The sequence below is a fragment of the Lolium rigidum genome, chromosome 4 (genome assembly GCF_022539505.1).
Source record: "Lolium rigidum isolate FL_2022 chromosome 4, APGP_CSIRO_Lrig_0.1, whole genome shotgun sequence".
Classification (NCBI taxonomy): domain Eukaryota; kingdom Viridiplantae; phylum Streptophyta; class Magnoliopsida; order Poales; family Poaceae; genus Lolium; species Lolium rigidum.
In genome coordinates this window covers 59720297-59734415 of record NC_061511.1, presented here as the reverse complement: position 1 = coordinate 59734415, position 14119 = coordinate 59720297, and the positions used below count along the sequence as shown (strand labels likewise).

General features: G+C 48.1%; 1 protein-coding gene across 1 annotated transcript; it reads left to right on the top strand.

Moving 5' to 3' along the window:
* Positions 1 to 3618: 3618 nt before the first annotated feature.
* LOC124647135 lies at positions 3619 to 12822 on the top strand. The gene is made up of 2 exons (XM_047187117.1): positions 3619 to 3708; positions 11222 to 12822. Exons 1-2 carry the CDS (start codon positions 3619 to 3621, stop codon positions 12689 to 12691), a joined length of 1560 nt encoding a protein of 519 aa, XP_047043073.1. The 3' UTR covers positions 12692 to 12822.
* Positions 12823 to 14119: the final 1297 nt, after the last annotated feature.

Here is a 14119-nt window from a genome sequence, read left to right as displayed (position 1 = left end):
TTTCAACTTCATAGAGCGTAGCGTCAGGCCGACCAAGTATAGAGCTGGTTGGAACTTTACCTCTTTTAGTTCCCCTTTTACTTATCCGATAATCCTTTCTTAGTCCACACCCACCATTTCTTTTTCAACTTCATAGAGCGTAGCGTCAGGCCAACCAAGTATAGAGCTGGTTGGAACTTTACCTCTTTTAGTTTCCTTTTACTTATCCGGTAATCCTTTCTTAGTCCACACCCACCATTTCCGTTTAAACATGCATCCAGAGCTCACCACCAATCTCGTATCGTTTAATGACGGATGTGCACACCAAGACACGCAGCCCAAATTCTTGACCGTTCAATTAGCTCACAAGTCACACCATACACGGCTGTTTAGAGCATCTCCAACAGGCGCTCTAAATTTGGCGCTGTAAAAATCACTTTACAGCGCGCTCTATCCATGTTTTGTGCGTGAGGGCATATTCACCTCCAACAGAAGCTCTAAACCTTGGAGCTGTAAAAATCCGTAGTTGTTTCTGCGCGAGACGGATACTAGTCGCGCTCTATCCGTAGCGGTAGATATAGTGCACGACATAGCGCTTTTGCCTCAAGCTGTATTTTACAGCGCGGGATAGAGCGCTTGTTGGAGCATAATTTTGCGCCCACGCGCTAAACCAGCCACTTTTTTGGATACAGCGCGGGATAGAGCGCCTGTTGGAGATGCTCTTAATGATTTCCTGTTCCGCTTGCTGATATTCAGGCAACTTGCCAACGTATGTAAACCGGTGAAGCTAGATGTAAGGTAGCAGTATGGGACTAAATCTGAGTTTCGTGATTGTTAACTGTTGAATTCTTCCGTCTGTTTTTAATTTAATGGGCCCTAACCCAATAACTATTTGGCTTTTTTTTACCAATTTTTTGGTCCGCTCGGGTGCTAGTGCAAAAAACGCCAGGACATAGCCCACGTGTTACCAGGACAACCTAGTTGGGACCCACCATCTATCTCCATCCATCCCAATCCGTTAGTGTACTGTCGTCTTCTTTCCCAAATTTTATCTTCCTGTCACTTAATCTCTCCCGGAAATTTAAATTGGACACCAAATTCTATGTCAAATCAACAGAAACTACAATTTACAAGCCAAAATGCACCGCTCATCACATCCTCTCAGTTCGATTTTAAGCTCGAGCTCATCAATTGGGGATCGGGCATGAGCTGTGTCTTTCTTCGAGCAGTAGCTCCTGCTTTGGTCGCCGTTCAGCCGAGTTGAGTTCAAGTATAAGCGAGCCAGGTGAGACAGCTGATGCGGCTCACGCTCCCCCAATTCCCTGCCGCCTCTCCCGATGGGTGCTTCAGCTCGCACGCTTTGTACCAAATTGCTTGAAGAAATTTCCGAAAACATTCTACAGCAATACGCGTCCATGTACGAGTCTGGACGCTCATACATGAAGAGAGAGAGGCTCCAAGAAAAAAATGGTAGTAACGATATCAAACTTCCTAGATCTACCAATTGATTAGCTAATTCCACTACTGATTCGTTAATCCACCACCTGCAGCGGCTCGCGGCAAGGAGAGCAACCTCAAGAGCTAGCTCGCGCCTTTAAGAGGAGGCCAACCCAGCAGCCGCCCTGAGCTGCTCCTCGACGAGCTGCCTGGGAGATCGTGCTGTCGCAGGAGGTGAGCCTCAATGATCCGACCAGCTACAGCCCGAGATTGAGAGCCTCGAGCCGTGGAGCGAAAGTTCAGTTGCGGGAGGTAGGCATGATTTCCATGTGCGTCCTCTTCAATGCGAAGAAACAGTAGCAGGCGGAAGGGCGGACGGAAAAAACCAGAGCAGCGGATGCGGCGGCCGCGCGCGATGTGCAGCCGGAGGCCGGCGCAACAGGGAAAGAAGGCTGGGGCAACACCATGGGGAAGCAGGGGCGGTCTCCTCGCTTCGGCGTTGTTGGTTAGGCGGAGAAAAGAAAAAGAACTAACCCAACCGGTAAGTTATGGCATTGTGTAGTATTAAGTGATTTGGTGGGAGGGCAAAACCGTCCATAAAAAAGTTGGACGAAAATTTTGGCAGAAACCTTAGCTCCTTTATTATTAGGTATAGATAAGTTTTATGTGCCTTCTTTGTGTTTTGTAAAACAAAATGAAGCATACTTCAAATGAGAGAGAGAAAAAATCGATTGAACTACTAGATCATTTTATTAATCTTTTGCAATTCCCGGTGGAATGCATACTCACCTAACCGATATTAGGACCCAATCGTCACGTCTGAAGTAGCTAGTCTTGTCCTGGGAGAGTGACCATTCCTTCGTAATGCATTAGCAAAGTGATTTTGCTTTATTGCACACTCCCATCTCACAGTGAGCCATTTCAGGTTCAGTGCCACAAACTGAAAAAATTGGAGCAGAGAATAATTTTTATTTGTGTAGTCTTCGATGGAATGTAAGCTTTCTAAAAATTTCTGAAAATTACTGTTCGTACTGCAGAAATCGAAAGATTAACTCCCGGCTGAGTGGGGATGTTAAAGAATCAAAGAAGAAATGCTAGAGCAGGACACACTCGGCAAGGCTGCCTTTCAGCGCAAAATAGAAAATGGAAGATTTCTCCTTTGAGGCATAAACTCAAACAGCTACGGAGTAGAATTACCTCTCTTTTTTAACCAGATTTGGAACTTACATTGAAAGGCTTGGAACGAGCACAAATCAATAAAATACTTAATTCCTGAGATAAAATACTTAATTCTCCGAGTTTGTGTCCTCTCCAGAACCGAAACATGCACTTGCACTTCCTGCCACCATGGGATTGAATTTTTTTGCTAAACTTGCTTGTACTGCCTAGCGCGAAACAGAAAAAAATTCAGAGAGCAGCAAGCGGACTTCTGAACTGCTTTGAAGAGTTGGAGGATTTGGAAACTGAACTGCTCAGATCATGTTAAGAAAAAGCAAAAGAAAGAACCGCATCAGCAGTATCACGCGAGAGAAGCAATTGCTCGTGCTTATTCAAGCTCGCGTGCTCCCTGTCCAGCGACAGAATTCTTTTGTTCTTTCCTTTTGCTTTGCACCTATAGAGGAGCTGCATTACTGGAACCATAACGAATAGCAAATGGAGTGCTTGGGCTGTGCGCGGAGCTTCCATCAGCGACCATGTCAGTACAAGGAGCTCGCACCGGCAGTGCAAGCATAACATCAGTTCAGTTCGAGCCTGCTCTAGCAATTCACTAGAACAGTTGACTCTGATTTGAGCCGAGATAAAATAGTCAGCCGGTGGCCGCTGCTCGCTGCACGCGGCGCCGGAGACCAGCGTGCCAAACGCGGCCGCCAGGAGACAAGCCCCGCCGTCTCGAATCACCAACGCGCCCGCGAGCGAGCGGCGAAATTTTCAGTACAGAGTAACAAAATCGTACTGTAAACTAGACAGAGATAGCACTCGATAGAAAAAAAAAACCAGAGGAACCAGCCGTCGCCAACTTGATTCACCGTGCTTCCCGCCGGAGACGAAGAAGGAAGTGGAGGGAACCTGGCTGGGCGCCGCCGAAATTAGGGGATTCAAGTGCGGAGGATATTGGCTTGATGCCATCAGCAGCGTCGCGGGGATGTTCAATTCGGGCCCCAGAAAAGTCCGATTCCGGGGAGCGAGGAAGTCCAGGCAGCGATGGAGAACACCCTCGCGCACGATGTTGGGAGGGCGGTGGCCGACACTGAGCCGGTGATGGCCTGTTGGTTCGCCTACATGGAGTACGAGGTCAGGAGGGAGCGCTCTGATGTGGCCGCCATCCATAAAGGATCCTAGAGCGAAGACCAGCGGGAGCTTCTGCGGCATGGCGGCGGGGAAGTGTTCCGGTCGGCGGGGAGGAAGGGGACGGTTGGCGAAGGAGCTTTGACGGATGGCACAGCGGCACTAGGCCAACGTCGCCGTGGTGTGCCGGGCGGGAGCTCGAAAGGGGGGCCATGGCCGGCGGCAGCTCGGCGGGCGCGCGGCCGACGGCGCATGGAGGGCTCGGCGGCGGATCAGGGGCACGTGGCCGGCGGCGTCCCGGAGGCGCGTAGGCAGTGGCGCACGTGGGACGCGTTGCCGGCGGCGGCTCAGGGGCGCATGGTGGCCGGGGGGAATTGGGGTGGGAGGTTAGAGATGGGTGCGTGGGTTGATTTTCACTTTTTCATTTTCAACCGGATCGTCTCGTCTTATATGGTTGGGTGATGCTCAGAATAATATTCTGAGCACTGGTTGCAAAATAGTGTAACCCTATATATATATATATATATATATATATATATATATATATATATATATATATATATATCTACATCCACACAATATATCTACATCTACGCAAATATAAAGAAATAGATAGGGTTTGGACCTAATAACATAAGCAAAGAATTGTTTGGATCTGAAGTTCAAGGATATTGCAATGATGTGTTTTTCGTTTGTGATACCCACTAATCATCTATATCTATATCTATATCCGGTCTATTCGGCTTGCTCAGTCCGATCTTTTCAGTTTTTGCAAATTCCGGCCATCTAGTAATGCTACCCATAATACCATTGCTCTTTTTGGTCTTTCTGTATTTGGTGTTCAGTATTTTCGGTCTAGACTTCGGCCATGACAATACAGAACAAATAGAGAAATTTCTAGCATAAGTGAAAATACAACACGCTGATCATGCCAATCATTTCTCTCCGCAATCCACGAAAAGTTCCGACGCCACCGTCAACCGAAACCCTAGTTCGGGAGGGTTCTGCAGTCCATCCCGACACCCTGCCGGAGAGGGAAATCACCGCCAGAGGCCTCTACATCGCCATGTCTTCATCCGAGGTGATGCGTGAGTAGTCCTCCACGGGACCATGGGTCCATAGCAGTAGCTAGATGACTGTCCTCTCCTTTTTGTGCTTCATGTATAGATCTTGTGAGCTGCCTAACATGATCAAGATCATCTATTTGTAATTGCTACATGTTGGTTTGATGTGGATCCGATTTATAGAGAGATTGCTTTGGTTGAGATTATGTATTATGTTATTATGATCTTGCATGCTCTCCGTTTCAAGTAGATGCTTTGGCCAAGTAGATGCTAGCGACTCCAAGAGGGAGTATTTATGCTCGATAGTGGGTTCATGCCTTTATTTAAGCATGGGAAGTGACATTGTTCTCTACGGTTATAGATGTGCTGTTGCTACTAGGGAGAAAACAGCGGTATTCTATTCAAGGATAGTTTCATCATTTAGTTTAGACACATTGCTTAAAGCGATAGTCCGTTGCTTGCAACTTAATACTGGAGGGTGCCGCGGATGCAATCCTGAAGGTGGATTATTAGTCATAGATGAAGTTGGATTGCGGTCTATGTATATTGTTGTAATGCCCACATACTTTCATAGCATGTATTCTGCACCAACCATTAGCATAGAATCTATGTTTATCAATTACCTATCTGTAATTTGTTTACCCAGCATATTTATTTATTGGGGAGGCGCCTCTAGTGAACTGTGGACCCCGGTCCTTCTTCTTTTAATTGCAATCTTCTACAGCATTTTCCTGTTTTGTTCTCTGCAAACAATTCTTCTTGCACAAGGTTCATTTAATTCTTTGTTTTCAGCAAAACCAGTGAGCTTGAAAAACTCGCTGAAAGTTGGGGACAAAGTACTTGGTTGTTTGTGTGCAGGTCTCCACGTTGCTGCTGACACCGGTAGTGCGCCCTGCCACGAGTTGGTTCGCAACACCTCAGGAGAGAACGTTTGTCTATTACTGGTCGATAAACATTGGTTTCTTACTGAGGGAAAACTTTCTGCTGTGCTCATCATACCTTTCTCTTGGGGTTCCACTCAACGTTGCGCATAAATTCTCCTTCATCAACTCCGCGCCCAACAAGACTTTTTCCGGCGCCATTGCCGGGGAGAAAAGCATCTCTTCTGTGAGGGGAGTCTCTCACTCTCAACTCTTTTACTTTGTTATTGTTTTGCTTGCATATTTTATTTTTATCTTGTTTGCATTTTATATCGAAAATCCAAAAAAATTAGTATAGATTTTATTTCTGTTGCTTGCATTATTTTTGTTCAATGGATAATCCCATTACTATGTCGCCTGCGGGCATGATTTTAACTTTCAAGCAAGGGAGTGAGGAAAGTTTTAAGGAAGCTTGGGGTAGAATTAATAACTATTATGATAATACTGAGCCTAAAATGACCTTAAGTTTTCTTCTTAGTAGCTCTTATTTTGGACTTGTTCTTTGTTATAGGTATGCTTTGGACACTGTAGTTGGAGGAGATTTTCTCAATTGTGATGGAGACCAAGCTTTTAATGGTGTTAAGAAATTAATTGCAACATATAGCTCACCTAGTGATTATGATTCGTCTCTTATAAGTATTTGTGCTAGGTTAAATACCCTCGAAACAAGCACAACTAGTTTGAAGGAATGTTGTGTTATGCTTAGTGAAAGTTTGTCAATAAATTCTAAGCCTTCAAGCTGGTTTCCTATAATGAATGTTGCTATAAATAATAAAACTCTCCAAGCTCGTTGTGATGTTATGTCTGAGTTTTGCCTTATGCCAAAAGATATTTATGAGTCCCTGAATCTTTGGGAATATTCTAAAGGGGTAGAAGAAGTTATTTTAGCTGATAATACTATTTTATTGCCTCTTGCAAAAGCTGAAGGAGTACATACAAGTGTCTTCGGAAGAGTGGTATCTACTGATTATCTTGTTATTGAATGTGCAAGAAAAGGACATATCACACTAGGAAGGTCCTTGCTAGAATGCTTGGGAGCAAAGATAAATGTGGGAAATGGAAGTATAACTTTTAGCACTCCGCCAAGAGGGTCTTATTGGTTCCCTAGGAAGAAAAAGAGTAGGAGCAAGAGAGGTAAATGTAATGCTCACGCGTATGCTTTTGATGAGCCACCTCTTGACAATACTTGATTTGCACCCTTTCTGCGCGTAGCTCAAAGGCGTTAAAGAAAAGCGCTTATGAGAGACAACAGCTGACGGGGCGAGTCGCAGCTTTGAGCAGATTCATCGCCAGGCTAGGGAAAAGGCGTTGCCATTTTACGCTTTGATCAAACAAGGAGACAAATTCCAGTGGAATGAGGAAGCGGACAGAGCTTTCGAGGATCCTAAGCGCACAATCTCGACATCACCAATATTGGTGGCGCCTAAAGAGAAGGAGCCTCTCTTGTTATACATCCTCAGCCACGCCTCAGGTGGTAAGCACAGTCCTTGTGGTCGAAAGAGAAGAAGAAGGCAAACTCCACGGAGTGCAGCGGCCGGTATACTTCGTTAGTGAAGTTTTATCACCCTCAAAACAGCGGTACCCGTAGTACCAGAAGTTAGCATATGGAGTGTTTACAACCGCAAGAAAACTACGACACTATTTTTCGGCGCATCCGATAATAGTGGTCAATGAGGCGCCTTTATCCAATATATTAAACAATCCAGAAGCTACGCGTCGTGTCTCCCTTTGGGGAATAGAGCTTTCCCCTCGGGACATCACATATGAAAAAAGAAAAGCAATAAAGTCACAGATTTTACCAGACTTCATCGCAGAGTGGATGGAGCTACAAAATACAGGACCACCAGATTTTTTCAGAACTTGGACCATGAACTTTGACGGGTCCAAGAGATTAGAAAGAGCTGGAGCTGGTGTCATACTAGTATCACCTCAAGGCGATAAGTTGAAATACATGCTACGGATGACGTTTCCAAACGCATCCAATAACGAGGCAGAGTACGAAGCACTTATACACGGGATGAAGATGGCAAAAGCTTATGGAGCAACTCGATTAAAAATCTTCGGTGACTCACAGCTGGTAGCTCAACAGGTGATGAACCAGTGCGACGCAGTCAACGATAGTATGATAGCATACAAGGAAGTATATAATGAACTCGAGAGGCTGTTCGACGGTTGCGAGGTAAATCATATCAGCAGACTTAGCAACGATGAAGCCGATGTTCTTGCAAATATCGGTTCGCAGTGTCTAGCAATACCACCTGGTGTGTTCTGGGAAAAATAGCTGAAAGATCAACCAAGGCGAAGAAACAGCAAAGGAACGAGAAGGATGAGAAAGCCTCGGGGGCTACAGCAGCATCATCGCAAGATGAGGATGAACCACACGTGATAATGATGGTCCAAATTCCTTGGATGCAGTCCTACACAGCATACACCCTAAGAAAAGAACTACCCGACGATCCAGTTGAAGCAAGGCGAGTCATCAGACGTTCGAAAGCCTTTACTGTGGTCAAAGGAGAGCTATACAAACGAAGTATTTCGGGAGTACTACAGAGATGCGTCACACCCGAAGAAGGAAGGCTTATTCTGAAAGATGTACACGAAGGAGTGTGTGGACATCACGCAAGCAGTCGAGCTATAGCAGCCAAAGTTTTCAGAGCATGATTCTATTGGTTGACAGCAATCAAGGATGCGAAGGACATAGTGCGTACTTGCGAACTTGCCAAAGATTCGCCGCGAAACCTCATTCTCCGGCAGCGGAGTTGATGCCAATACCACTGTCATGGCCCTTTGCTCAATGGGGTCTTGATATGGTGGGAAAGTTACACAAGGCTTGGCCAGAAGGATACGAGTATATGCTCGTAGCTGCCGACAAGTTCACAAAGTGGATAGAAGCGAAGCCGATAAATTCACCAGATGGAGCATCTGCAGTCAAGTTTGTGAAGAGTATCGTTTTTCGATTTGGAGTCCCTCATAGCATCGTCACAGACAATGGCAGCAATTTCACATCCAAAGAGTTCAAAGCATATTGCGAAGAGGTAGGCATCAAACTACAATTTGCCTTAGTGGCGCATCCGCAAACCAACGGTCAAGTCGAGAAAGCAAACGGAATCATCTGTAATGGCATCAAGAAGCTCCTGTTGACATCATTGGAAAAAGCCCGACACACGTGGCCAAAAGAGTTGCCTAGTGTACTATGGAGTATTCGAACAACACCAAATACAGCGATACAGGAAACCCCATTTTTTCTGGTCCATGGAGCTGAGGCAGTGTTGCCGATAGATAGAACACAACTCCCCGAGAGTGGTGGAATTCAATGATGAAACTTCGAGAAAAGCATTGGAAGATGACGTCGATGCACTCGATGAAGCTCGAGACGAGGCACTATCAAGGGTTACCAAGTATCAGCAAGATATGAAAAATCACATGCAAAATCAACTCATATGTATTCACTGTCAACTCAAAGCTGAGTATTCTGACATGTAAATGCAGAGGTTTGCTGCTATGTAAGATATTTTATGATGACACCAGAAACAGAGCAAGCATACTTGTTATCAAGGTCTCAAGGATCACAGAGAAGACATACTGTGCAAGGGCGATGCTGGGCCTTCCAAAATAAGTGTGGTCCCTTTGATGGTGGCAGATATACTCCCTCTGTTCGGGTTTAGAGGTCCGGAGAGCAGAATCGCTAATACCAAGACGCTGCACTGGAAACAAGGAGCTAACGTCGGGGTCGGTTTGGATTCTATTAACTGCAACTGTAATCTCTCCACTTAAATAGGTTAGCTGATCTCCTTTTCCTCCTTCCTTCGCATCGCACGGTTGAAAGGAAGGCAATCCACGAGAATGGTTACTCACCAATCCATCGCCAAGAAAATAGCGCATGCATTGGGCAGTTTTGTTGTCCACAGATCACATGCATAGAGAGGAAAGAGGAGTTATCGCTGGGTAGTTAATTTTGCACGGGAATTAAGGGGAGTTAATACTCCGGACTAGTATTGCCGAACAACCTGGAAAAGCTCTCCGGACCTCTAAACCCGAACAGAGGGAGTACACTGCAATGGCAGAGATAATTCAGTTGAGAAACCTGTGTGTAAACAATCTCTACATGATAGCTATGTAGAGATCTAAATAAGCGAGCGGCAAGCAATGTAAAGCTATTTACACAGCACAAAAAGCATCCTTTGTTTGCTTTGGCGCAGGTACAATGCAGTAAGCATTGCACTCAATACTAGTACCTGGATTGTAGATCCACAGGCACAGGGGCGCCTCCTCAAGGATGCAGGCACTTGTGGATGATGTTAGCTGCTGTGGCTGGTCCTCCCTCGGCCGCTTGTAAGTATTCATTCAGTTACTCTTACTCCCTTGCATCTGAATGGACGCGGACACTCTGCTGCTGCATAGAAGGGGAAACAACCCAGTTAGACACATGGGAGCAGAAGCAGTAACACGTTTTAGAGTTTATATAAATAAAAATCCGCTCCAACAATCTTGATAACAGTTTGATGATGAATTGAAATCCTCAAGTTAAGAATTCAAGCATGGGGGATGTGGTCGTCAGGTTACAGAGAAATTCAAGCAACCGCCGCTCTCTTTCGTCGAGAGACCTACATATACGGTTTCCGACGGCCGACGCCATTCATCTGTTCTCTCGTCACCATCCTCCGTCAACCATGAGCGATCTCTCTTGGCCATCGGACACCGACAGCAAGGGGAAGCCACCTGGATGGCGACATTGGTGGGATAAAGCTGCATCGTCCAGCAGCGACGATTCCCCTCCGCCGGCCAGCGAGGACGACGACGAGGAGGACGAGGAGGACGAGGAGGAGGCCGAAGAGGCCAAGAAGCAGGCCGAGGAAGAGGCCGAGGAAAAGGAGGAGGAAGAGGCCGAGAAAAAGGAGGAGGACGACGAAGAGGCTGAGGACACTAACGAGGAGGAGGTGTCAACTTCCTCCGACGAGGAGGTGACGAGCCGGAAGCGTCGCCGCGACGACGATGAGGCGGGGCCTTCTAAGAAGAAGAAGTAGTTTAAGTTAGTTTTAAAGTTTTTATATGTAATTTTTATGTTTATTCGAATTATATTCGAAATATATATAATCTATCTATGTTGCACCACTTGAGAGTTCAAAGCTTTCGTTCGACGAGGGTATTGCCGTAGATCGGGAAGACGAGGGTTTTGCCGTAGATCGGGAAGACGAGGGTTTTGCCGTAGATCGGAGGCCATTGTCGCCGACAAGTTGGGGCCACGCGCGCTTTCGTTTCGTCCGGAGTCCCCGAGCGCTCCCCGGGGGGCCGGGGATGGCGTGGGATCGCCGGATGAATTTAGACCCAAATCCGGACGAAAACGAGGAACCGGGGGCGCGACTGGGCCGAATTACGCCGTCCGGATGGAAAAAACGCTCGCCGGGGGCCTCGTCGGGGGGACGAGTGGAGATGCTCTGAGCGAGAGCAAAGTATTGCCCTGCCCGTCGGATGCCATCACGGATTTAATTTAAAGCGGACGGGCGTGCAGTTTAATAAGGCGCGTGACGGGTCCAGAGAGCAAGCCACCGGCTCTCCCGCGTCCCCGTCCACCTCCGCGACAACAACGCCAACGATTACACGCCGGGGTTCGTCGCCATCGGCCCGCTGCACAACCGCGAGGACCGGCGCCTCCGCCCCGCCGAGCGGCTCAAGGTGGCGTACCTCAATGGCCTCATCTCTCGCGGTCACCCTGACCCCGCGCACCACCTCACCGTCATCCAAGACTACGTCCGCATCATGGCCGCCCGCGAGCAGGAGGCCCGGGCAATGTACGTCAGCGAGGAGCTCGCCGACATCGCCGCCGACGACTTCATCCAGATGATGGTGCTCGACGGCTGCTTCATCATCGAGCACCTCATCAACGTCGCCACCGGGCGCGATGAGCCGTCGCTGCACGCGACGCCCTTCGGCCCCACGCAGCTCTCCGTGGACCTCGTCCTCGCCGAGAACCAGATCCCATTCTTCGTCCTCGTCGACCTCATTACCGCCAGCAGGCTGCCGGAGTTCGAGGCCACCGGTTACCCCCCGCCGGTGCTCCTCGTGAAGCTCGTGATGTTCTACCTCGTCGACGAGAAGGGCCGCGACATGAGTGACGACGCGCTCCCCGCGGCAGACGGCGTCTCCCACATCCTGCACCTGCTCTACGAGATGGTCACCGCGGCGCGGACGCGGTGGGAGCCGCCCCCGCGCGCCATCCAGGACGGCGCGGTGATGGAGATGGCGCAGGAGGCGGCCCGACTGCTGCGCCGCATCCCGCTGCTTCTGTTCGTGCCGCTGCTGTACCCGATCCTCCCCGAGGACAAGAAGTGGAGCGCGAGCTACGGGAAGGAGGACGTGCCGTCGGCGAGCGACCTGAAGCGGATGGGCGTGCAATTCAAGAAGGCACGCGGCGGGTCCGGGAGCAAGCCGGTGGTGGGCATCGCGTCGGTGCTTGGCCCCGTGCCGTTCGCCATGAAGCTGACGCAGCACGAGGACAGGCTGCATCTTCCCCAGCTCCGTCTCGAGTTCCGCACGGCGCCGCTGCTGCTGAACCTCATGGCGTTCGAGCAGTCGTCCTCATCCTCGTCCTCTGCCTCTGCGACGACGACAACTACGGTAGCCCCGACGGTCGTGTCGGCGTACACGTCGTTCATGGCGAAGATGTTGCAGTCGGCGGAGGACGCCGGGGTGCTGTCGGCGGCGGAGGTGGTGCAGCAGCACGGCGGCGCCGGCAACGAGAGCAAGGAGGAGGTTGCGAGGTTCTTCAGGAAGATGGGCGCCGCCAGCGAGGCGGCCGGCGGCGACCTGCTGCTCGAGAAGAGCTACCTGGGGCGGCTGCTGGAGAAGCTGCGGGAGCGGAGCCGGCACCCGCTCTATGTCATGTGGGCCGACGTTCAGCGGAACTACTTCACGCTGCCGTGGGCCGTCGTCGTCGAGTTTGTCGCCGTCGTCACATTTGTCTCCAGCATGGTCCAGACATACACCTCCGTCAAGTACCATGGCTGACGCTCACCCCACCCCTTGCGCATCTTACTTGTCTATACTATTGGAAGGAATTTGCATATTTTTCGCACATAAATATAATTTTATTTGATTTGACATGGTTTCATTGTTGGAAATGTCATCTATACGGATATCAGAACCATGAATTCGACGGTCATTTGCCATTATCTATGTATATATATGTTGTTTGAGTAATTACTAGCACAATTTCCTACCATTTCTTCTGAGGAATAGGCAGGGGTTCGAGTAGTCCAGGGTATTGTACCCGCTCAGTCTTGAAAATTTGACATAATGGACATTCAACTATCTTGTCAACCAAGTAATGTTTCATCTTGGGCTAGTAAAATATTTGTTTGAGTCTGTGATATGTTCCCATGTTCCCGGAGTGACCATCAAAGATTGATGAGTGGAAGGAGTTGAAAATTCTTCCTTTGAGGTCACCAGAAGCACCAATGTACATCCTTCCTTTGTGCCTGAGGATTCCCGAATGTAATGAAAATCGCTGGTGGCTAGTTGGATCCACTACCATATCATCAAGGAGCTTGGTACAATGGGAGTCACCACTGTAAGATTTGGAGTTGGAGATGTCCTCTGTCCATGTAGGAACAGCCATGGTGGTAACCAGACAAGAGCTGGCAACAGTTGCCGGTTCTTCTTTGTCTTGCAACTTGCAAGACAAGGCGTCTGCCACTATGTTCTCAACACCTTTCTTGTACTAAATTTGGAAATCGAGCTCCAAAAGCTTCAACATGAGCTTATGTTGTATCCCTTCCAACATTTTTTGGCTGGACAAATATTTCAAGCTACATTGGTCAGTCTTGATGATTAATTTGTTGTCAAGAAAATAGTGTCTCCATTTTTTGAGAGCCTCAAGGATTGCCAATGCTTCCTTCTCATATATGGATTTAGCTCTTGTGGTTGGTCCCAAACTTTTGCTGAAGAAAGCTATTGGCTTGGAGGATTGCATCAGTATCGCTCCTAATCCAGAGAGCACATGCATCTGTCTCCAAGATGAATGGCTTGGAAAAGTCAAGTAGAGTTAATAGGGGAGGGTTGGTCATAACCAGCTTCAGTTTCTCAAAGGCCTCCTGCTGTGTTGGTCCCTAGGTAAAGGCATTCTTCTTGAGCACATTGCGCAAGGGTTGGCATATCAATGCATAACTTTTGATGAATCTCCTATAATATCCAGTGAGACCCAAAAATCCCCGGAGCTTCTTTATGGTTGCAGGGGTTTCCCATTGAACAATGTCTTGAATATTGGATGGATCGGTTTGGACGCCTTTGCCTGAGATGATATGTCATAGATATTCCACTTGGTGCTGCTCAAATTGACATTTACTGTGCTTTGCTTTGAGAGAGTGGTTCCTGAATATGGACATAACTGGTGCCAAGTGTGTGACATGTTCTTCCTCAGACTTGCTGTAAACAAAG

Bases quoted from the DNA above. Each gene is read 5' to 3' on its own strand.
- LOC124647135 (XM_047187117.1), top strand. From the start codon at position 3,619: ATGGAGAACACCCTCGCGCACGATGTTGGGAGGGCGGTGGCCGACACT. The intron at 3,709-11,221 runs GTCAGGAGGGAG...TGACGGGTCCAG, and splicing joins TCGCCTACATGGAGTACGAG to AGAGCAAGCCACCGGCTCTC.